This window comes from Fopius arisanus, unplaced genomic scaffold (assembly GCF_000806365.1).
Source record: "Fopius arisanus strain USDA-PBARC FA_bdor unplaced genomic scaffold, ASM80636v1 scaffold00098, whole genome shotgun sequence".
Lineage (NCBI taxonomy): Eukaryota > Metazoa > Arthropoda > Insecta > Hymenoptera > Braconidae > Fopius > Fopius arisanus.
In genome coordinates, this window is record NW_011887837.1 from 272,907 (window position 1) to 295,541 (window position 22,635).

Genomic DNA, 22,635 nt, shown 5'->3' on the forward strand with positions numbered 1-22,635 from the left:
GTCTCTACTTGAGTCAATCTTCTTTGGTGCTGATCAATTGGAAAACGTAGTGTCAGTGTTCGAAAAAATCAAAGAACAACAATATTTCCCGGTAAAATGAATGCCAGCGAAGATGAAAACACTCGGCTGGACATGTTCGAGGATACACAGGATTATTCGCCATCGTCTCCTCGTCAAAGGTAAGAAAAACAATTCTGCATACTGACGAACAAGTTGTTTCAAAAATCGCCACGGGCTTGAGGTGCACCAAAATCCCGCGCAGGTACGTTAAGGTTAAGACATTCCAGCCCCCAAACCAATGCATTTTCACCCTCCGAAAAATCTCACTTCCGCCTCCTCTCTCAGTTTGACACCAACCTCTCACACGTTTACTCCACTATTTTCCACAACATTTTCATAATTTCCCCCATTCAACGGAAAAACCACTGGGATCAATATGACAGAGGCGTACTGGTATCGTAGGTAGTGTATCTTGAAATTATTTCATTGCTATGTTTCTCCCTTTTCTCTCCCCAAATTTTCCCATGCCCTTTCTTGTCCTCGATTGCCACGAGTTTTCCGAGCCATTTTGGAAAAACGATGCTTGGATGATTGGCTGTAACAACGCTCTGGCATTTTCCTTGATCATAGAAATCGTTGCATTTATTTTTATTTACTTTGATATTTTAATCGTTTCGGGATATTTTATGGTTTTGGGTGCATGGAGTGGAGAAATAATTTTCGGGAAATGGGGAGGCTCGGTTGCTTCGTGGAATGGAAAATTCTGGGAAATTCGGAACCATTTTCTATCTTTTCTACCTGATTCTACCTGTTGCTGGGTACGCGATATTTTATTGTTTTGGTGGTAAGGTACGATGGGGTAGAGAGATTTCTCGGATGTTGCCTGTTCCTATTGTAATGTGATGAGTTTAGTCTCTCGCTCTTTGAAGGGCAAGTGTCAAAAGTGTTGCTTGTTGACATTTTTTTTTATTGCGTGGTTTCGAAGGCATTGTTTCGGGCACGAGTCACGCTGAATTCAATTTGTGAAGGGCTGTCGTGATTTCTGGATTGAAATTGCAGTTTTAACGAAATGACTGAAAATTCTGGAGTATTTCCTTGGTGGAAAAGGTGATTACACTTTTATAGAGTGCAATGAGAAATATTTATTTAAACCTCTTTGATTCAGAGATATTTATCGAAAATTTATCTAATGACTGGGATAATTTGTTATCCTTTGCTAATTAATTCGATTTTCGTTTGATCCCCTGTTTTTCGTTATTTATAAAAAAACAGAAAGCACATGCGATTGGATGACGGCTGCAACAACAATCTGAACAGCTCGATGAGCAATGAAACAAAGAATGAAGCCAAATGGAAGTGTCCTGGGGACACGAGCATCGTGGAACCCGAGGTGATGGTGGACCTTGGGGTAAGCATGCTCGACGACGAAACCAGTTGTGAGAGTCTGAAGAGATCACAGTCCCAGGGTTGCTCGGTATCACCAAGTAGTCTAGTATCCAGCAGACACGCAGCTATGGATGAGAAAGAGAATCTGTATCGTGGCACTAAATATGAAAAAGGAAAGCTCGAGAGGTAGGAATTTTTATCCGCACAGTCCATCACATTTTGTAATCCATAGACTCTTGAAATAATGATCTAATGGTCCAAGAGAAAAAAAAACAAGTTTTCCACTTGATTACAGATATTAATAATAAGCATTGATGGCATAATTTTTTTTGTTTGTGTGAACGAAAGGCTGGAGCAAGATTCACACGTACTCATGGATGATTCAACGAGAATTTCAAACTCCCTAGACAACGAATCGGGTTATGCATCGAGGATCAAGGGTGAATCCTGTGATGAGAAGCAATTGGAACAATTCAACACAAGTAGCTCAAACTTAGATTTCAATGGGCTCGATCAGTTTTACCTCTTCAGAAGAAAAAAGAGGGCCTCCATTATGGGAGAGGATAAGTTCTCGAAGCTGTCTGATGAGATGATACTGATGATTCTCAAATGGCTGCCGAAAAAGTGTTTAGTACGTTCGATGTTAGTATGCAAACGATGGTGTCAAATAGCTAGGGATGAGGCCCTTTGGACTCGTCTGGATCTTGGGGGTAAAGTTCTGGGTCAAGGAACATTGGGACACATTTTACCACGTGGTGTGCAAATACTGAGGTTGGCACAGGCTGAGCTAGCTGATCCAGCATTTTCCCCAGGGTCCGAAGTCCTCAGTGATACTTATACGAGTAAACTACAGTATTTAGATCTTTCAATGGCAGTTATATCTACCGATGGATTGGCTAATCTTCTGAGCAAGTGCCGGCTGCTGAAGAAATTGTCTTTGGAGAAGTGTACGTTGAATGAGAGAATCTGTCGGGCTATCAGCCAGAATAAAGACATCACGGTACTTAATTTAACTATGTGCGAGGGAATTGATTTCCAGTGCATCAGGCATATCGTTAGTTTGAACAATCTGAATTCCGTGAACATGTCCTGGTGCTCGTTGAGTGCTAAATCAATAACTCTTCTCTGTCAATCCCTCCCGGGTAGCATAACTAGACTGAATATCTCAGGATGCAGGAAATCAATGACTGATGACGACGTCAAGGACATTGTCGCCAACTGCCCTGACCTCGTCGAGCTGGATCTCAGTGACTGCACACTTCTAACAATAAATGCAATCAACAGTTTTCTGAATCTCCATCAGCTTGAGCACTTGTCCTTGAGTCGATGCTACGGTATTCCCCTGTCGTCATCTTATGCCAAACTCACTCAGATGGCGTCTCTCCGGTATCTCGATATTTTCGGATTGATGACAGATGCAGGACTCAGGTCGTTCCAGGCTAATTGCAATAGTACAGAGATTAATAAATTCCTGTTCAGCTCTGTTGCAAGACCCACTGTTGGTGTGCGAAGAACTAGTATATGGGCACTTCGTGTTAGGGACTAAATTCTCAATCTTTTTTATGAAAAATAATTCTCAAAAGTATCTCATTGTTTAGACGGGAAGCTGCTGATTAAATGGAAAGTGCGAGTACGTTTATCATTTTAATTTCATAATTAGGGAAGAATGGGACTGAATGAAACACATTTTCCAACGTTTCAGTGAGCTTTTGAAAGCAAAGGATATTAATGTTCCATTTTTCTCCACCCTTTCCTAATTGAAAGTTGATGAGTTGTGAGTAATTACCCCAACATTTAAGGTCCGGCTGAAGTTTTTTTTTTGTTAACTCGAATAGTTCAATGTTCAGCGAAAAATATCTAAATAATGGTCGGAAGAATATCCAGCCGGAAATCAGATTTCATTTCCAAAATTTTCATACGACAAATTGTACGTAAAATTTGCTGCGAGTCATAATATAAATAAATAAATGCCAGCAATGTGTTCTATTTGTTTTTACTTTTGTTCTAATTCTACACTCATAAACTTTGGGGACTTGCGTGATGTAATATCAAATGGCAATCTTGAAATTTCTTAAGCTAGAAAAAAACAATGAAGCGAGTGTTGGAAGGATGATACAACCAGAATTAACGTAATAATTTTAAGTCGTGCCTTAATATTGGAATACATTTAGAGAGTATGTTAAGAGATATTTTTACATTCGTATCAGTTGAGAATTGGTTACCTCCTCAGCATGAATATGAGTCGGTTGTGATTGTTAATCAGGGAAATTCCTAGAGTTGATAATTTTTGTAATTGAGTAGTATTAATGATTGAAAGTAACTTTGATAAAATAATAAAGATATGATATAAATTTATAAAATAAACAACCTTTACTGGGCAAACGGAATAGCGTGCACTGAACGTGTGCTCGCGATGTTTCTCCGCTAAATTCGTTAGATGCTTCAAAAAGGAAACCAATTTCCAAAGAATATTTCTGAATCGAAGAGAAATAGACTTCTTCAATGTATATATGAATTTGCAGTGTTCAGGGTTAATGAATGATAAAAGGATGCAAATTGAACGTAAAACATATTCTTCATTCAATACATTTTTGTTACATAAAAAAGAAAATTTAACTATTGTCGTTTAGATAACAATATTCCTCAACAGAATGCCATCAAGATATTCATTGAACAATAATGGACTGAAAAATTCATTTTAATGTTTTCCATACCTAATACATAAAACTATATATAAAATTGAATGGAATTAACAAGTCGTCTTCGGTTTCGTAGCCACTTACGATTGGAAATCAGTGAATTACTATTTTTTCTCAATTCGTAACTGTATTATGTACAATAACGTAGACATAATGGGGTTCACCATTCCAGGAGCGGTATTTTTTGCAAAGCTAGTAAATGCTGAAGTTCTGCGTTCCCAGTGTTAGGCGGTAGCTAATCTTTCGGATTTGGGGGTCGATTCTATAGAGAGAAGCTCTGGTTTTTCAACTTTTTCTTCATTCGCGCTGTCTAATTCAGCGTATATTGATTTAGACTCTTGCCTTTCTTGTTCACTTTGCCATTGGACCTAAAATTCAATTATTATAAATTAATGATAATTAATTGAAAGACTCGATTTTTCGAGGCTTTATTGAGAAATTCGATGGATGCATTTCACTTCTAAATACTAAACATTAAACAAACCTTTTGTTTGTGCTGCTTGACGGCCTCTAGACATTTATCAATGACCATCTGATGAGTAAGCACCCCATCTTCAGAGGCATAAGCAGCAGCCTGCCAAGCAACTCCAAGTTTTGATAGTTCCCTGCCAGACATTCCCTCAGTAATTTCGGCCATTTTAATACAGAGAGCTCCATAATCAAACTGAGCAACCTTGAGTCTCCTGGTACCTTCGGTAGCAGGCTGGAGCACAAACTTATCGAAATAAAGTCTGATAAGTCGTTCTCTCTCCTCGATCCCAGGCAACTGGAACTCCACCATCTCATCAAGACGATCATTGACAGCCCAGTCAAACTGCTCAGGTGTGTTTGATGCCAACACGAGCATAAATTTATTGCTCTGCTCGCCAGTCCTGTAGAGGAAGGCATTAAGCATGGCCCTGAGGTCCTCAGATATGTGCTCGCTCGACCTCTTCCTGAGGAAAGCATCAGCCTCATCGATGAACAGGAGTAATCCTTTCCTCGAGGTCGAGGCCCAGTCGAAGACTTTGTGAATAGCCGTGACTCCATCTCTTCCAAGGGGCGCCAGATCTCCTCCAGTAAGGATCGCATAATCCATACCAGAGTGCTGTGCCAACTTCTTGGCAAACATGGTCTTGCCAGTGCCAGGAGGCCCATGCATCAGGATATTCCTGTACATTCCCCTGTTGTGTTTTGTGTTCTTCGTGGCAATGGCGACGTCCCTCAGTCTCTCCTCGAGCTTTGGAGCTAGAACTACACCTGAGAGAGCATCAGAGGGCTTCTCCTTGAGCTTTTGAACAGTCTTGATGGGATGACGAATGACATCGAGGGCTGAGAATCTCGAGGTTTCTCTCACCAGGGAGGGTTTGCCCAAGCGAGCCTCGACATAACGACTGGCAACACCAGTCGATCCTTTAGCAGTGTAGACACCAAGGGCCACCAGGGACAAACCCCCAGCAGCTGCCAATATCTTGTCCCAATCCTGAAGGAGAGACGTCACCCCAGCTCCCAGCACTGAACCCGCTGTCTTGATTGATTCCAAGACTGTCACTCTGTTCTCAGAGGCTTTCAATCTGATCTGCTCGAGATTGAGATCCTGATTCTCACGATCTACTTTGGCTTTTGCTTTCAACTCAGCCTCTAATTTTCTCATTTCGTTCTTGTGACGAAGTTCCATCTCGTGCTCGATTGTCGCTTTCCTCATGGCCTCTTGTTTGGCGACAGATTCCTCTTGCCTCCGTAAATTCTCGTCGTTCATCCTCTGCTGTTGGACTAACTGCTCATCGTATCTTTTACGGGCCAGTGAGTCCTGGTACTGGGCTCGCATTTGGTGCTGCTTCGTCTCCTCAGAGACGGTTTTTCTTCGCTCATCACCTTCTACTCTTTTCTGCTCAATTTTCAATTGCTCGATACTCGCTTCGTATTCTTTTGCTCTACTCATTATTTCTGCTTGTTTTGTTGATTCCTGGAGCTTTGTCAGCTCGAGAGCCTCTCGAGCGTGAGCTAGAATATTTTTTATTATGAAGGTGTCGGTTTGAAGGATTAATATCGCGTCAATTTCTATTGAATTTATTTTAATCAAAAATTAAATCAAATAGAATTTTTATTGTTGGAAGTAATGATGAAAAGATAGCATCGTGACTTGAGTGACATTTTTTAAAAGGTGTGAGACCAATTTATCTCTCTCTTTTTCAAACAATTTCATTCATGAAATGAAAACGTGAGTAATTTTTCTATGAAATAAAACGGTTTAGGCGCCATAGTTGCATCATTCTCATGTGCTTGTCTCGCATGTGCAGAACGTTCCTAACCTCGATGGAATGAGCTTACGTAATATTATATAAGTGGAAATAAAATAGTTGATATAAAAAATCTTACGAGATTTTTCGAGCTCCTTGGCAGCTGCAGCAGCTCGTTCCAGAGCACTCGAGTCGAATCTGTACGCATCCATTTGAGGTTTTCCAACGTTTTTCGAAGGTCCACGATCTCCAGGATCCCCGGCACCATCTCCAGGGCCTGATGCCGGTGGTTGTGCATACTGGGAAAAATCCTGAGACTGTTGCTGATAACGAGAACCCAAGAGCCACGACATTTGTGCGATAGGTTTTTCACAGAAAACTTGAAATCACTCGCGGATCCACGACTCCTTACCGATACGAAATTTCTCAATCAATGGTGAGTTACATGGACACGAGGGCTTTTTTCGGTGTGAGTATCACGTGCGCACACGTTTCTTCAACTCATTCTTGATAAAGACGGAACTTGGCGGATTTGAACCGACACCGAGGGTCTGACCCGAGACGACGAGGCACTAGCCAATACGAATTAAAACGATTGCAGTTTCAGTTTGAAATTCAAGCACTGTATCAATTGTGCAATATACGAAAGACGTAATTTCAATTATATCACGCATATTTATTCACTTATTTATCTATCGTTTTTCTCCGTTGGGAAATAAGGGGGTCATCATTTCTTTTTTATTCACTGAAATCTAGTTTTCGACCAGAGTTATCAGGATGAGGCACCTCTTGCTAGAAGCGAAATCTACTTCGAGTCAAATGGTTTCAAGGAATCTTACGGAAACTTCGCGAGAATCCAATTCAAATGCCCCAGCTGCTACAGTGCATATCGGGGATTTGATTCGAGAGAAGGAAAAAAAGAAAGAGTTTTATCACAGTTTTGAATTGGTGTCTCAGAAAGGCGGAGAAAAAGCGTACGAAAGGTAGTTATTAGAGAAAGTAAATTAAAGTAACAAATTCCCATAAGTTTAATGAATTATATTGAGTGGTTGGTCCACTGATCAATGATTTTGGTATTAGCTTTTTCAAGGACATGGAGAGCGGATGTAAGCCATTATTTTTTACACTGACTTGGCATAATCAATCTGGAGAAAATTTCTTGCCCCTTCAACTTGTGTCAGAATTTCCAAAAAATACTTTACTGCATCTGAGTGCAAAGGGTTTGAGTCGTACTGATGTAGAACGCATTCTGCCGAAAGTGTTGGAGATGGGGATAACAAATTTGCTTGTTGTTCGAGGGGGTACTTCAATCTTCTCATCTTCTCCATTTCGCTATGTCCAATTATCATATGATTCAATATTTTATTACGATGTGATTTATCTTCAGATGATCCCTCGAACGACGGGGACTTCCTGTACGCTGTGGATTTAATTGAATTCATAAAGACTCGGTACAATGATGAATTCTGTATTGCAGTGGCAGGATATCCAGACACTCATCCTCAATCTCCCTCGAAGGAATCTGATTTATATTATCTCAAGAAGAAGGTAGTTTTCTTCAGTTGAAATTAAATTCATAATTACAATTCCGTTTGAATAAAGCACTGCTGAAAATATTCAGGTCGACGCCGGTGCCAGTTTCGTAATAACTCAAATTTCATTTGAATCCCGACAATTCATAGAATTCGTCAAAGACTGCAGGTCTTGTGGGGTAGACGTACCAATTATTCCTGGCATTTTTCCGATATCAAACTACAAAACACTTATGAACCTCCAGAAGATTTGTAGTTTGAAAATTCCGCAAGAGATTCACCAGGACTTGATGGAAATCAAAGATAACGATCAAGAGCTCAGGAATTACGGTATTAATCTGGCGACGAGAATTACGAGTGAAATTTTCTCCAGTGGAGTCGTTCATGGATACCATTTATTCACTCTCAACGAGTGAGTTTTTATCGTTTCTTTTTAATCTTTAATTACAAAAATTCATCAATGGCCATTTAAAGAATTAAAAATCGAAAGGAATAGTTTCCCCCAATCATCTTTTTTTTTCAGTTTCTCGATAGCTCAAGAAATCTGCGGAAGGCTGTCGGCAATAACCAGAAATTAATGTAATAATAAATTTTTTGGTCAATTCACACAAATCGGAAATTTACTTTATCAAGTCTCCTTATTTTGAAAAAAAAATCTGAGCTAGATTTCCGCGTTTATTCATAATCCGTCATCCCCATGTGACCTTTCTGACGCATGCGCACTTCCGGGAAATGGCGCGTGCGCAGTGATTCTGGTTCAAGTGGGACTGAAAATGAAGAGAAATGAACCGGATCATGTCCTGGGCAAAAGCGATCGTCGGCGAGTTGGGCGCCAGAGTTTAGCGCGGTTGGTTCGGTCGGTTGTCGAGGTCAAGAGTTGTTCAAGGGAAAAATTCATCAAGACACAGAGGAACACTCAATTATTAAGGAATAAAGGACAATGGCACTGTTTAGAGTGAGCGCGGCGCGTTGCCTGGAGCTACAAGTAAGTTTAACCAATCTAAAATAAAATACACCTATTATTCGCCCTCACCTGTAATTACCCTTACGATTGAACCGCGCTCCTCCCTCACATACCACGAATCTAAAAATTGCTGGGCGAAATTTGAAACGTGTGTGAGACCCTCAGCGTCTTCATCACGAGCAGTTCAATTTCACATACTATAAATACCCACAAAATCTCATGCTGTCTAACTGATAAAATTGACAGTGTGATACCCCTATGGCATATTTTTCGATGCTTGAAAGAATAATTTTATGTGAAAAAAAAACAGCAGTAGCCTTTTCCCTGAGTGTTAGAACGCCATAGCAGGATGCCGTTTTATCGACGGAATTTACACGTTCGCGTGCCCCAGGTCTTACCTTACTTTCATTTATCCTCAACCGAATCCAATTGTAAAATTATTTCCATCCTCTCATCCCCCCTCCCCACCTCTCAATTCGTAGTTCTTTTTTTTTCATTTTATTTTGTGACTGAAAATTGATATTTATTTTGGAGTTTATGCGGTTTTTTTCTCCTTTCGGGGAAAATTCTTAAATAACGAAATTCTCGGATAGCGTATTTTTTTTTTATCTACGTCATTGTGATTATGTTGCTTCTTATTATAGAAACGTGGATAAATCGGTTGCATAGTGCAACCGTGGAATCGAAATATGCTGTACATGCGCTCTTCGTGACAGAGGAGCTGTCAATAATTACGTAAGCCACGAGGGTAGATTTTGTATGTCGTGATGAGACTGGGCGAGTTAGAGATATCTAATGAGGATTTTTAGGACATTAGTTGAACATTCCCCTGTGGAGATTGTGAGGAGCCATGTGTCGAGTCGATAAGTCGGTGATAGTAAAGTCGTCCTAATATTGAATTTAGGGAGCGATGTCCCAGTTAGTGCCACTGCCCCAGTTTCCAGCAGCCTCGATTTTTAAAAAATACCAATACAAAAGACTAAGAGAGTCGTAATTAATTTGTTATCATGATTATCTTGAGGGATATTATCATTGCAAATGTTTTTTTCTGAAGCAGGAATTGTCCTCCAAAGGTGATAGGAAATGGTGCATAATGTTTTCTATTTCTTTTGGAATAACAGAAATTGGGAGATTGAGATTAAAAAAATTTTTGAAGTCATGGGTTAATTGAATCCACCTAATGAAAAATGAAAATTGGTTGGGAAATGGTATGGGGTAATGGCTTGGCTTGGCTTGGCTTTGTCGATAAAATACATTTTTTGGGTATCTAGGGAAAATACGAAAGACTATGGGTGTCAATAACTGGGACAGTGATGGTAGGTAAGAAATACTCATGAGTTCGCACATACAATGTCGTGTAAGTGGGATTCGATGCTTCTATGACCTCGTCACACTCACCCCACCGTTACGTAATTCGTACGACGAATTTTCAAGGTGATCACTGACCTTCTTCGTTGAACTCTTTTAATTGTGATTTAATTTTGTTTGAATAAAATGAGTACACTAATCCCTCAAGACTGATTTTTTATCTTGCAATAATTCCCCGTCTGTGTTATACTTCAGTCAAGGCTGAAACCAGTGGATTTAATTGAGTTGAGATTAATATATTACGTATCAGATAGTAATTTTTTCTATCTGATGCTGAGAAAATGTCTCAAGAGTCGGCTGCACCTATACATTTTGGTCAAACACTTATAAATGAGCCAGACTTTTGCAAGAGTTCACTAAAATTAGCAACAATTCGAGGTTGAAAGATTGTCCCGGTTACCTGAACCAGATCAATCATGGAGATGTAATCACCCCCAGCTGCCAATTTCGTGGCCGCAACCGATGAATTATGTCTGTACGTCATCACCGTTCGTCATATGATCAGACAGTTAAGCTTTTCAAGGAAGAACCTTTTTTTCCCTGACTTGACCTTCCATTATTTCACATCCGTTGAAAAATTATTACTCTGAAATCCATCGCTCTGGGTGATTCACGTTTAGTCTATTATCAGTCGTCAGCTGATCCAGCGAAATCAACCATCGGAATGCAGAAAAATAATTTTTTTTTCCACAATCATTAAATCTAAACAGTAACTCAGTCTCTTCGTTCAGGAAATATCCATTGAGCGTCAGCCAAAATAATGACGTCATTAAAAGATCATTAAGGTGGTCATGGCCTTGGGTCACCAAAAATTCCGGCATATTGAGAATATTTTCTTGAGTAATTGAGTAAATACAGAAAATTGAACTTGTCTTCTCGAGCTCAGGGATTTGCGACGTAAATTCTTGAAAACTCGACTCCATTCATATTATGTTCTTCTAATTAATTATTCAAGCGAATATAATTAGTCACGTTAGTATCTCCAGCTCAAGAAATACAGAAACAATTTTTTTGCAGAGTCGATGGTGAAAAATACAATGACTTCCGTGCAATGTCACGCGAGCATCATTTTTTTTTAATACTCATCGGTCATTTCCTGATAGCATAATTGTTGACGTGAAGAATCCTTCACGATAACTCAGTGGTTCATAAAAATTGTACATCCATGTCTGCCATTCCAATAAGTGGGATATAGAAATTGTAGCGCGAGGAAACCACGTGGCAGTCTCTGTGTCTCTTCCATATCTCAATCAATCAGACGATGCGTGAATAAAAGTGGAAAATTTAATGCTGATAATGAACTGTACAATAACTTCAATCAGTCTTGAGTATTTTTCTCTTTTCTTCTTTCCTCCGTTCCTCCTTTCGCTCATAAATAGATTTTTTTGGCGTTCTGGAGAGGATTGTCAGGTTTTTTATGCTCAAATGCATGCATTTTTATCTCAATTATATCACTCGGAGATACGAAAAACCTACAGTCATCTTTAGACTTGTCAATGTTAAGTTTTATGAGACGCACCTGGCAATCTGTTGGTCGTATGATCTTCATGACGCGATACGAGCTTCAACGAAGTATCTTTAACATTGAAAATCTCGCGTTCAAAGTGTTCGGGCAAAAGCATACATTATGTAATCCCAAGGTACTTCACTTTTTAATTTGACGACCGTAGTAAGAGAAATCTAGAGAATGTGTATTCTACTACCTGCAGGTTTCCCATTTTTTCCTCAATATTTTACGCATTAATTATCGTTTATACCTTGAGCTGTCAAATTGAATATTTCCCTTCTTTATAATTTGGTGTGTCATTGGATTTTTATGAGCGAAGGTAAAATAAACACTTGAGTGATAATCTCTTCTGATCAATCATCGGTGAATTTCCTATCCCGTGACGATCACAGGAGTTAAATGTTCAATGTCAAAGGGATCTCGCACAATTCTGATTATTAACACGGAATTAGTGTTTTACGAGAGTTTCATGAGGTCTTTAGCCGGATGACTCGTACAGTCAATTGGATGATCGCACCCGATGCCCATTCATGGGGGCGTTTTTGGTCGGTTGCTTCACGCGAGTTGACCATGATTTTTTTTTTAAGTTATTCGGAGGGAATATACATAGCATACGACCAAGATTCAACGTATATCGGATGAATTTTATCTTCACTGACAAACATTAACTTTATCGGATGTGGCACACTTTGATAAGGTACGACGGTTAAATTTTGTCAGAGAAAATTTATTATTTTTCATTACAAAACGTCCGTTTTATAAAAATAATTGCACTGAGATAATTTGGCGCGATTATTAATGGAATAATAATGGGATAAAGATTGCGCAGAATATTGGAGTTATGATTTCTCGTTATGATTTATTTTTTCCTGGAATTTTGCAGAAGCTGAGCGCTCCAGTTATTCTCCGTCAGCTGTCATCCGAATCCACTGATCTCAAGAAGATACTTACGGAAAAAATACCTCAAGAGCAGGAGCGCATCAAGGCATTCCGAAAAAGCCATGGCTCCACCAAAGTCGGCGAGGTCACCGTTGACATGGTAATTCATTTCGAAATATAATAATTAATAACAATCAATGACACTGCCAGAAATATTTATTACCCTTGATCACTTGAGAATTTCGAATATACCATCTCTATTCCATTCGATTTGGTTTGGAGGCTGTTGTCATACCTCTGACGGTAATAAGTGAACGTTGTTAGAGTAAATTTAATTCACATGGTTAATCCCGAGCGACACATCGCGCTTATCGTTGTGATGCCACGACAATCTTTCCCTCTGTCTCTTTTTCCTTTTGATTCTCACACTTGTCGTCGACGAACATTGCATGAGAGCTCTCCTGTCAATGTGTTGCATTCAATTGACATGTGTTGGAAGATGCAAGGTTATTGCGGCAGTGCGCGTGCCAATTCTATGATCGTGATAATGTCATAAGTGACGGGAACCCCGGCTTTCCTCTGAGTAACTGATACTTCGGACTTTTTTGTTCATTGAATTTAACTGTCTGACGCTCTGGAGTTCATTGTAATCCGAGGCGTTGATGGAAATGATTTTTTACCTTCTCCTTTTAGATTTATACATTCGTTGCAATTCAACATTACCATTTTTTCGGTGATGTGTCGATTAATATCAATTGAAATTTATATTTTCGTAGAAGGTCTGTTTTTTTCTCGTTCAACAATTCATCCTTCATTGATATAAATCTGGATTATGAATTGGATAACTGTATAATCGAAAGAGTTTTACTTTCGAGTGACCTAAAATCCTAAATGATGGGCGAAAGTATAATGAAAGATCTCGTTTGACTTTCACTTTTTTGTTCACCATAAAAATTGTAGATTGTCGAGCTGATATTTTAGAAGCAATGTAAATATGTAAAATGGGTATTTGTATTGTAAATGAAAATAATAATTGACAGATGTACGGTGGTATGAGAGGGATAAAGGGGTTGGTGTGGGAGCCCTCAGTGTTGGATGCCGACGAGGGTATCAGATTCCGAGGTAAATCAATTCCTGAGTGTCAGAAGCTCCTGCCTAAGGCCCAGGGTGGTGGTGAACCCCTGCCAGAGGGTCTCTTCTGGCTCCTGATCACTGGGGACGTTCCCACAGATGCTCAAGTCAAGGCTATCTCCAAGGAATGGGCAGCGAGGAGCTCACTGCCAGCTCACGTTACCAAAGCCCTCAATGACTTTCCCAAGCATCTCCACCCGATGTCCCAGTTTTCAGCTGCCATCACCATTCTCAATAGTGAGAGTGAATTCGTGAAGGCTTACAGCAGTGGTACTCACAAGAGCAAATACTGGGAGTCAATTTACGAGGATTCAATGAATCTGATTGCCAAACTGCCCGTGATTGCTGCCACTATCTATCGTAATACTTATAAGAATGGAAAGGGACTTGGATCGGTTGACAGTGGGAAGGACTGGTCCTGGAATTTTGCCAATATGCTGGGGTATGACAATCCCGAGTTCATCGAGCTCATGAGACTGTACCTGACCATTCACTCTGACCATGAGGGAGGCAATGTCTCAGCCCATACCGTTCACTTGGTGGGATCAGCCCTCTCTGATCCTTATTTATCGTTTGCTGCTGGAATGAATGGCCTTGCTGGACCTCTCCATGGTCTTGCTAATCAGGAGGTTCTAGTGTGGCTTGAAAAACTCAGATCTCAAGTTGGTGACGCTCCTAGTGATGACAAGCTCAAGGAATTCATCTGGAATACTCTTAAGAGTGGCCAGGTCGTTCCTGGATATGGACATGCCGTCCTCAGGAAAACTGACCCCAGGTACACCTGCCAGAGGGAGTTCGCCATGAAACATCTCCCCAATGATCCACTCTTCAAGGTTTGTAGATACATTTAATGAATAATTACTTCCTAATGCTCTAGTATCACCGGTTGATTTACTGGGGAAATTAATGGATATTTAATCATAAAATCATTTTATTTTCCCCAGTTGGTGGCTCAGGTTTACAAAATCGTCCCCCCAGTTCTCCTGGAGACTGGCAAAGTGAAAAACCCATGGCCCAACGTAGACGCTCATTCTGGCGTTCTTCTTCAATACTATGGCATGAAGGAGATGAATTATTACACGGTACTTTTTGGAGTGTCCCGAGCACTGGGAGTTCTGGCCTCACTGGTATGGGACCGTGCACTCGGTCTACCAATTGAACGGCCCAAATCCCTCAGCACTGATCTCCTTATGAAGGCGGCCAAGGCTGCCTAAATAACTCGCTATCAACGTTTACTTAATTATTACGTTCGTATCAACCATCCAACATCAACTGTGTGAATCGATCCATGAATTGTCGACTAGAATCGTAATTTATTTCCCCCTGTCGTTTTTTCCTCTCTTAGGCTCATTCTCTTCAGCTTAACACCTCACCATCATTTTCTGTAAAATTTCCCTTGATTCTCAAGAGGTATTCCAGAAAAACCTGAACTATCCTCTTTACGATGAATATGAAAATTTATTAATGGTAAAGACCTCATTAAATCGACAATTCATGATGCAATGCCATCGCATTTAATCGACGATATTCGCATTTTCGTGCTGTTTCAATTCTTTAAAATCGTTGTAACGGTTTTGTAACATCTCGAGAAACAACGAAGGAGTAAATAAATTGAGAGAAAATTGACAGACGCAGCTTGAGCGATGCTGTGAAGATAATACGTGTAGGAAACAATAGAACTGTAATCTAGCTACAGAATTTAACCATTATTGCCTAGACATTTTGGAATTCCGTGGTTGAATTTCCAAAATTATTTAAAACAAAATGTGAAAAATAGACAAATAAAACATTTGTGAATTTAGAAGGAGAAGTCATTCACGAACGGAATATGCAAAAAATATTATATTGGGACGTCAGTGCTAAATGCCAAATTCATTTGGTGCTGTTACTAGTCTGGAGCGTTTTACAGAGTTCCATCCAGTTGGCGAAATATTCACGAGTCCCTCAACAGCTCAACCCGTAGTATTCGTAATTTGTAACGTAAAACAAAGGCTCCCGCTCGATTTTTTTTTCTCATTTCCACGCCCTCAAAATTGTCATCGTAGCGATTCTGCAATTCTGTGAGTTTTCAAAATCGTTATGATTTGATTTCGTTCTCTTTCTGTGTGTACATTGAGGCGATGCATGATCGATGGTAAATCTATCGTTATGATGAATGAATGAGTGTGTGACATGTAATTTATATAAACCAATTTTAAGGAAATCGTAATAAAGAAAAGTCCCATGAAATTACTGCATTGTGTTTTCAATAGTTTTAGTAACAAACAAGGGAAAAAATTTAGAAATTCTTGGATGACATGAACATAATAAAAAAGTCTAATAATTGCATCATGTTTATTATTAATTTTATACATCATAATTCCATCAACTTTACCCTTTCAACAGATTCATAGACAAAAAACTATAGATACTCCACCCTCTTCTCTTCATTTCCAACTTCCCATTGTTCTGTGGTCGTATTGAAACCAGTAATATAATACACATGATCAATGACATCTTGATATTTTAACGAGCTTAATACAACCAATAAAATTCGGTGGCTTTACTTTCCGTCGTGTCCAATGCACAGTACAAAGGGAAGAGATTAAACAATATGAAAAAATTATCTTGACCACAATAGCTGCACCCGCATGACAGGCATTCAGAGACAAATTCAAGGGGAGAGAAGTGTGATGATCAGCTTCTAGTGTAAGATTATCCTCAATTTCAATTATTTTCTCAATATGAGAAAAATGATTTCTTCATTTCTTCTATATACTTTCCTCTTCGTTTTCTTTCAATCTCACTCGGATGATTGAGACGTAATCGTTAATTAACCGATTAACTCTCTCACTCAATTGAAACCCTTTCATTATCCTCTATTCCCTTCTACAGGAAAATGATCTAGCAGAGTATTGCTATCTATGGATTAATAAAAATGTCAATGCAAAAACGGAAATGATACATAGACAGTCGTTGGGGTATCAGTTATAATGAATTAAAAAGCTCTTGCCGCTCACTTTTGAGCTTATTCTTTCAACTAATTGAATAGCGAAGAATTTCCCACTCAGATTCAGAGATATTCCCTTTGAAATCTCGACGTGTTACTCTTTCCTCTTTGAGACTGAATAATTCTTCAATAAAATTCTTTGATTCCAGTTTGGAAAAGAAATATATTGCTATTGTTGAGGGGACAACTGTCTCACTGCTAAAATCACGTTATCACAGAATAGTCTGCTCTGGTTCGGACTTGTTGAGTAACTTTCATCACTTATTTTATGATGTATTATGTTATAAATTTTAATGGGCCACGAAGGAAGTACAATTACAAGAATATTTTACTCTCGAGTTGTGAATTTCTCTCGTGACATTTTTGTGATGTTAATGACTATAAAATAATACTAATTGATAAATGACGAGCACTTGTTTATCTACAGAATTAAATAGTACATACTGAAGCATATTTACAAGAATAAAAAATATTGAAACTGGAGTTGCTCAACAGGTCGAACACTTCGCTTGTTGAATTATTTAATTTACGGCTTGAAAGGGCTTTCCATTCTCCCTGTGTCATTATGGAAGGTGGACGGGCTTCAGTACGTACTGCGAAGAACATTATCTATGGTAAATGAGTATCACCGATTAACTTCAATTCGACTAATGGAACACGAATGAATTCAGTCGAGCCATCTCATATTGAATTGCACGTTTAGCGCTCTCCCGCCCACCAGGATCTTCCATACCTTTTTTTATGATAGAAAAGGAATTAATTCTTACATATGATAGAGCATAGTCAATTTGTACAACCATTATTGTTAAATTGAGGGTGGAATAATCCGTCATGTTTTCTTGAGACGCCCGACAATCCATTCGAGGCCTTGGTAGAGCCTGGAAAAACAGACACGGATTATTTTTTTAATTGTTGATTCTGTAATTCATAAATTCAATAAGCATTTCTCAAGTTCTCAAATAAAAATGAATCTGTAGCTCACCCTTCACCAGTGAGTGCACAACAACTCTGTATGTGCCACTGGTGTTTTTTGATAGATGTTAAATCAAGCTGCCTCGATATTTCAGCTGCACTCATGCTCCCCTTCAAATCTTGTTTATTGGCATAAACCAAGACATTAGCTTTGCTTAATTCCTCGTGATTCAGCATAGAGTAGAGCTCTTCCCTGATAACACTGAGTCTCTCCCTATCTGTGCTATCAATCACCATGATTATAAACTCAGTGTTGGTGTAATATGTAGACCAGGCAGCTCGTAAGCTCTGCTGTCCCCCCAAATCCCACATTATGAAATGAATGTTCTTCCACACAACTTCCTCCACATTCGAGCCAATTGTTGGCGACGTGTGGACTACTTCATTCATAAGGAATTGGTACAGGATCGTTGTCTTTCCCGCATTATCGAGACCCACCATTACAATCTTGTGCTCTGGAAATCCATCAGTTATTTCATTCTTATGTATTCCACGGTATTTTCTACATTTCATGTAATTCAGAAAATTTTTCACTGTTTTTTTTTCAGAGTGAAATGTAAAAAGGCCTTTACCAAAATTTCGCTCTCGCGTCCCATATTGAGATATTTCTCGGAATTTTATGTAAACTGTTCATTAAAACCGGAATTTGATTGTTTTTATCATCTCAAATATTAATTATCTGTCACCTCCTTGTAAAGGAATTGTGACCATTATTGAATAATAAATGTTTGTTGTCAATGGTAAACCCGACAAATGGTAACATTTTATTTATTTTTTATTGGTGTTGTATTTTTTCTCTTCGAATCTATCTCACATTCTCCAATCGGTGATATTTGATCGATCCACTCTAATGATAACATATTCCTATATCCTAAAACGCAATAACAACACGAGACTTTCACTCAAAGTGAAAGTCTCAATATCCCAAGAATTCAGAGTTCTCATAATAAATCGAATGCCCTCGCATGACAATTTCATATAAGTACGTGATTCGTGTACGTGAGATAATGAGTTTAAAGATAAAGTGTAAAGTACAATCCAATTATTCAGCTGGAAATATCGATTCCCCTTGACGTACAAAATCGCAGCTGATGAAATATACATTATTTGTTTTACGGCTCCGGAATTCGGGACACGATCGTGAAATATTTTGTAATAAAAATATGACTCACCTTCGTTGCCGAAGAGACTCCATAATTTGGCGAATAGAAGTCCCATTGCTGTTTTTTTTTTTGTATCTTGAGGAAGCTTTTGCTTAATTTGTATTCAAGTCTCGGTTGAATCACTGAAGATATTTTTTGTGTATGGAGTCAATCCAAAACTGTTATTCGTTGATAATCACGACAAGGTCGTGTTTTCCATAGATCTGGGAATATGTCATGTTGACCGGGGTTATGTTCGCAATGTCATTGATCTGCATTCCGCATTGTTGTTCCCACTTGTCAAGATCGTGGAACTCTATTTCGGAATTTCATAAACTTACTCGCGATAAAGTCACTCGAGATAATGAATTTCTTATTGGAGCTCGACAATGCTCGACAGCAGTCAACGATTTGCCTCAAGCAATTCTTTTTTATAGTGCTTATCCAGACCACAGCTGGCTTTTGGCGCTAATCAGATTGCCAACAACGGCAGGCAGTGGGGAACCAATAAACGGGCCATCATTTTCAAGCCAGAAACGCGCCAATTTTAAAATTAAAAGATCAAAAGTTTTATAATAAAAAACATTATGTTTTTTATTTCACACCTTCATCACTTTATTAATAAAGAAATAAATACAGCCGTTGAGAAAATTGATGGACAAAGAAAATGAAACAATGACTTCCCTGAATTGACAGGTCAAAACCTACAATTGATTATCAATAGTAATGGATAGAAAAAAAAAATTATGTACAAGGATTACAGCCCTGGCATGACATACGCGATGTTGTCGAGCATCTCGGCGAATATTTTAGGCCTGACGACATCCGTCTCTGGAATTTGCTGTGTGAGACACATGAGAGGACCTAGAGCACACAGAAGAGAGTCCAGAAGGACTGAGAGACTCCCAGAGACCGCTATCTGTCCGTCGTGCTCCTTTAGACGTTCCCCGATGATCGTTAGGGATTCTCCAAGAAGTTTTAGATGTGCTGCGACGTCTACAGGCTGTGTTCCAATAACTTTGTACATTCCAGTTCCAACCACCGGCTCGTTCACCAGATTCTTTGATGCTCTGGGGAAATGCGACGTTGGAACGATGTGCGAGGGCTTCTGCAAGCCTATATGGAGCTTCTTAGGAGGTGGGGGACCACTGATCTCTTTTCCATTACCTGCAAAAAAAAAATAACATTCCAGTAGCCAAGAAATTATCAATGAAAAATAGTTATTCCCATTTCACCGATTTGATTGATGAATTTCTTCTTTGGAGATGTAGGTGGGGTCTTCCAAACCGACTCGTCCCTCATCCTCTTCGCTCGTCGCCTCCAGTTGTACTTCTCAACATTAGGAACAGTAGACCATAGCTCTCCTAAGCGTTTGGAAATAGCAGCGAAATCTGCAGAACAAGCATTTGAACTATTTTCTTGTATCAATTTTTGGTTCTTAGTCAGATAAAATAGTTGGGATAACACTTACCCATGTAAGGGCATTTCTCAATCAATTCCTGACGAATTGCTTTTGACCAAAGCATGTACGCAGTGAATCTTGTTTTCTTAAAAAATTAAAGATGCCTTTGTCAGTTAATTTTTGGCCTACATTATAATCATCATGCGTGCAGTGTACAGTTTATCCTCTTGAATGAAGAAATAAAAGCCTATAAACTCACCCCTTTATCTTTTCTCTGAGCCTTGGTCCTGCCAATAATCTTGCCATCCTTGATGCACACCTTTTTCCTGCTCTTCTCCATCATGTACAGACTTTTGGCCTGTGAGGGTTGCTCCACCTCCAGCTTCATGAATCCTCCCATCTCCTTCTCATCAATGAGCAGAGGATCGACCTCCTCCTCGGAGGGAGACTCCATGGAGAAGCTGTCCTCATCATTTATAGTATCCTCAAACTCAGTCTCAGATGTCTCAGTGTCAGACACCTCGTGCTTAATCTTCAGGGGAGAATTCAGAACACCAGAATTCCTACCCCCTCTCTCTCCATTACCACCCATCACCTCCTCCTGGTAATGATCCTGAAAGTGCACTCGCAGGTGCGATTTTTTCTGTACTTTCTCTGCACTGTCCCCTGGTGATTCAAAGTCAACGAGTTTCGATGATTTTTTTCGCACTCTCCCACTCCTCGATATCCCAGTCACCTCCAGATCTACAAGGGTGCAGGATTAACTGTATTTCCCAGGTGATGACGTGGTAGTTGAGCAATTGAAATAATCAATTCAAACTCAATTCAATCAACAGCCATCCATCGATCTTTAGACGAAAAATTGTTGAAGATTCGGGGTTCTTGGGATTAAAAACAATTTTCGTTTTGGATTCCCGTGGGGAAAATAGTGTTGGAAATGTTTTTCGAATTGTCTACGACTCTCATTGGCGCTGGTGTGGGAAAAAGTCGGCGAAAATTCTCGGCTGGATTATTCCTTCGGAATTTTGGAATTTTGGAGGTTGGCGATTTGTGGGAGGGATGGGACAGTGGTGGAGGATTTTTTGAGCTCACCCTCGGTCTTCTGGAGTTTCGGAGATGAACGTGGGTCCATGGCGCCGGACAGCTGAGCTCCAGCCGTGCGTCGCTTTCAGGCACGTTGCGCGGGGTTATGAGTCGCAGACGTCACTATTTGAAAACTCAGTGACTATTTTTGGGAGAAATTGCCTGCGATGAGATTTTTCAGGTAACTCCAGGTCCCGGAGAAAATCCTTTTTGATCGTTCACTATTCCGGAGAAGTTTGTTACACTTGACACTTTGACACTTGTTTTGACACTTGTTTTTTCCGAAACATTGGGAGAACGAGATTTATTTTGTGATAAGACTAGAGATAAATCGAGAATGTGCAAATTTTGTGCACCGAATGCTGATTTTTCAGGTGAAAGAAAATATTGAACGGTGAGGGCTAGGAAAGTAGGAATAATTCTATTATTAAATAATGAATCGAGAATCAACATGAAGCCCTGTAAACGCGAAACCCCGTCGAAACACCGGAAAAGTGAAACAGAACCCAATAAAATGCACCTGGTAATACGTGAATGGTTTCCAAAAATTGTAAACTACCGGAAAACAAGATACGAACATGTATCCAATTAAATGATAATTCCCAAGCGGCTTGGGACCAGCTGAAAAATTGAATGGCATGTAAATTCCAGAAGCTCGGAACAAGCTCATCTGAATTAAAAATAAACGTCCTATTATGCAGATTCCCTTCCACTGGGAAAAATCCTGAATAACTCGCTATATAATGAAAATAGTCATTTTCTCCGAATTAACTAATCATGAATGCCAGATGGATTTTCAAATTGCCCTCGAAGTCATTACTGACCTGCACAACCCACAACGCCAGCTCGGAAATTTTATTAGCCGCTGTGCGCCAATGGGACAATTAATGGGACACTAATTAGAGACGACGATTTCAATAGCCCGGATTATTGTCCAAAAAATTCATATGCAGAATTTAGTCTAATAATCGGTAACGTTTCGAGAATATTATCCAACAATTTGTTAATCAGTGCAGTACAGTATAATTAATGTAATTTTAGAAAGTGCATTAATCAATAATTATAACATCTCAGATAGCTATTTAATCTGTAAAATTAAGCATAAAGTAAAAAATCCGAGCGACCAATTCGAGTGTGAAATGAAATAAATGTCGTAAATGTATTGTAATGCCAGAATGCCAACAATTGTCGTAAAAAGAGACTTTTTTTCACTTGTACTGTAATAAAGAATGTGAGTGCCGAATGAGTGGTGGAATAATTAAAGGACACCCGTTGTATAATGTACACAGCGGTAAGTGATCCAGGGAGTTTGAAGAGTAGGTAATATATATATGTATATGAATATATATAGGTAACGGTGGA

General features: G+C 39.3%; 6 protein-coding genes across 11 annotated transcripts; 3 read left to right on the top strand and 3 right to left on the bottom strand.

The window, feature by feature from the left end:
- Positions 1 to 25: 25 nt before the first annotated feature.
- Skp2 (S-phase kinase-associated protein 2) lies at positions 26 to 3,369 on the top strand. Of its 3 annotated transcripts, XM_011312232.1 has the most exons (4): positions 289 to 462; positions 986 to 1,107; positions 1,273 to 1,572; positions 1,735 to 3,369. In XM_011312232.1, exons 2-4 carry the CDS (start codon positions 1,070 to 1,072, stop codon positions 2,930 to 2,932), a joined length of 1,536 nt encoding a protein of 511 aa, XP_011310534.1. In that variant the 5' UTR covers positions 289 to 462; positions 986 to 1,069; the 3' UTR covers positions 2,933 to 3,369. The 3 variants fall into 3 exon arrangements, with proteins under 3 accessions (XP_011310533.1, XP_011310534.1, XP_011310535.1); XM_011312231.1 differs by lacking the exons at positions 289 to 462; positions 986 to 1,107 and adding an exon at positions 26 to 179; XM_011312233.1 differs by lacking the exon at positions 986 to 1,107.
- A 573-nt stretch (positions 3,370 to 3,942) lies between these two features.
- Positions 3,943 to 6,792, bottom strand: bor (ATPase family AAA domain containing bor). The gene is made up of 3 exons (XM_011312237.1): positions 6,444 to 6,792; positions 4,570 to 6,068; positions 3,943 to 4,453 (listed from the first exon to the last, which is right to left on the bottom strand). The coding sequence occupies exons 1-3, from the start codon at positions 6,655 to 6,657 to the stop codon at positions 4,310 to 4,312; spliced, it is 1,857 nt and encodes a 618-aa protein (XP_011310539.1). The 5' UTR covers positions 6,658 to 6,792; the 3' UTR covers positions 3,943 to 4,309.
- On the top strand, positions 6,656 to 8,452 carry LOC105270971 (methylenetetrahydrofolate reductase). 3 transcript variants are annotated; one of them, XM_011312234.1, is made up of 6 exons: positions 6,656 to 6,740; positions 7,061 to 7,287; positions 7,385 to 7,605; positions 7,692 to 7,852; positions 7,926 to 8,248; positions 8,360 to 8,452. In XM_011312234.1, exons 1-6 carry the CDS (start codon positions 6,738 to 6,740, stop codon positions 8,412 to 8,414), a joined length of 990 nt encoding a protein of 329 aa, XP_011310536.1. In that variant the 5' UTR covers positions 6,656 to 6,737; the 3' UTR covers positions 8,415 to 8,452. The 3 variants fall into 3 exon arrangements, with proteins under 3 accessions (XP_011310536.1, XP_011310538.1, XP_011310537.1); XM_011312236.1 differs by having other exon boundaries at positions 6,657 to 6,740; positions 7,072 to 7,287; XM_011312235.1 differs by lacking the exon at positions 6,656 to 6,740 and adding an exon at positions 6,864 to 6,955.
- A 176-nt stretch (positions 8,453 to 8,628) lies between these two features.
- kdn (knockdown) lies at positions 8,629 to 15,914 on the top strand. Of its 2 annotated transcripts, none has more exons than XM_011312238.1 (4): positions 8,629 to 8,821; positions 12,559 to 12,714; positions 13,595 to 14,518; positions 14,630 to 15,914. In XM_011312238.1, the coding sequence occupies exons 1-4, from the start codon at positions 8,777 to 8,779 to the stop codon at positions 14,897 to 14,899; spliced, it is 1,395 nt and encodes a 464-aa protein (XP_011310540.1). In that variant the 5' UTR covers positions 8,629 to 8,776; the 3' UTR covers positions 14,900 to 15,914. The 2 variants fall into 2 exon arrangements, with proteins under 2 accessions (XP_011310540.1, XP_011310541.1); XM_011312239.1 differs by lacking the exon at positions 8,629 to 8,821 and adding an exon at positions 12,266 to 12,372.
- Positions 15,915 to 16,002: 88 nt separating this feature from the next.
- On the bottom strand, positions 16,003 to 19,213 carry Arl5 (ADP-ribosylation factor-like 5). The gene is made up of 3 exons (XM_011312241.1): positions 18,819 to 19,213; positions 17,657 to 18,101; positions 16,003 to 17,552 (listed from the first exon to the last, which is right to left on the bottom strand). The coding sequence occupies exons 1-3, from the start codon at positions 18,862 to 18,864 to the stop codon at positions 17,504 to 17,506; spliced, it is 540 nt and encodes a 179-aa protein (XP_011310543.1). The 5' UTR covers positions 18,865 to 19,213; the 3' UTR covers positions 16,003 to 17,503.
- LOC105270975 (HMG box-containing protein 4) lies at positions 18,870 to 22,157 on the bottom strand. The gene is made up of 5 exons (XM_011312240.1): positions 21,283 to 22,157; positions 20,450 to 20,934; positions 20,260 to 20,335; positions 20,024 to 20,179; positions 18,870 to 19,955 (listed from the first exon to the last, which is right to left on the bottom strand). Exons 1-5 carry the CDS (start codon positions 21,320 to 21,322, stop codon positions 19,546 to 19,548), a joined length of 1,167 nt encoding a protein of 388 aa, XP_011310542.1. The 5' UTR covers positions 21,323 to 22,157; the 3' UTR covers positions 18,870 to 19,545.
- Between the last annotated feature and the right edge of the window lie 478 nt (positions 22,158 to 22,635).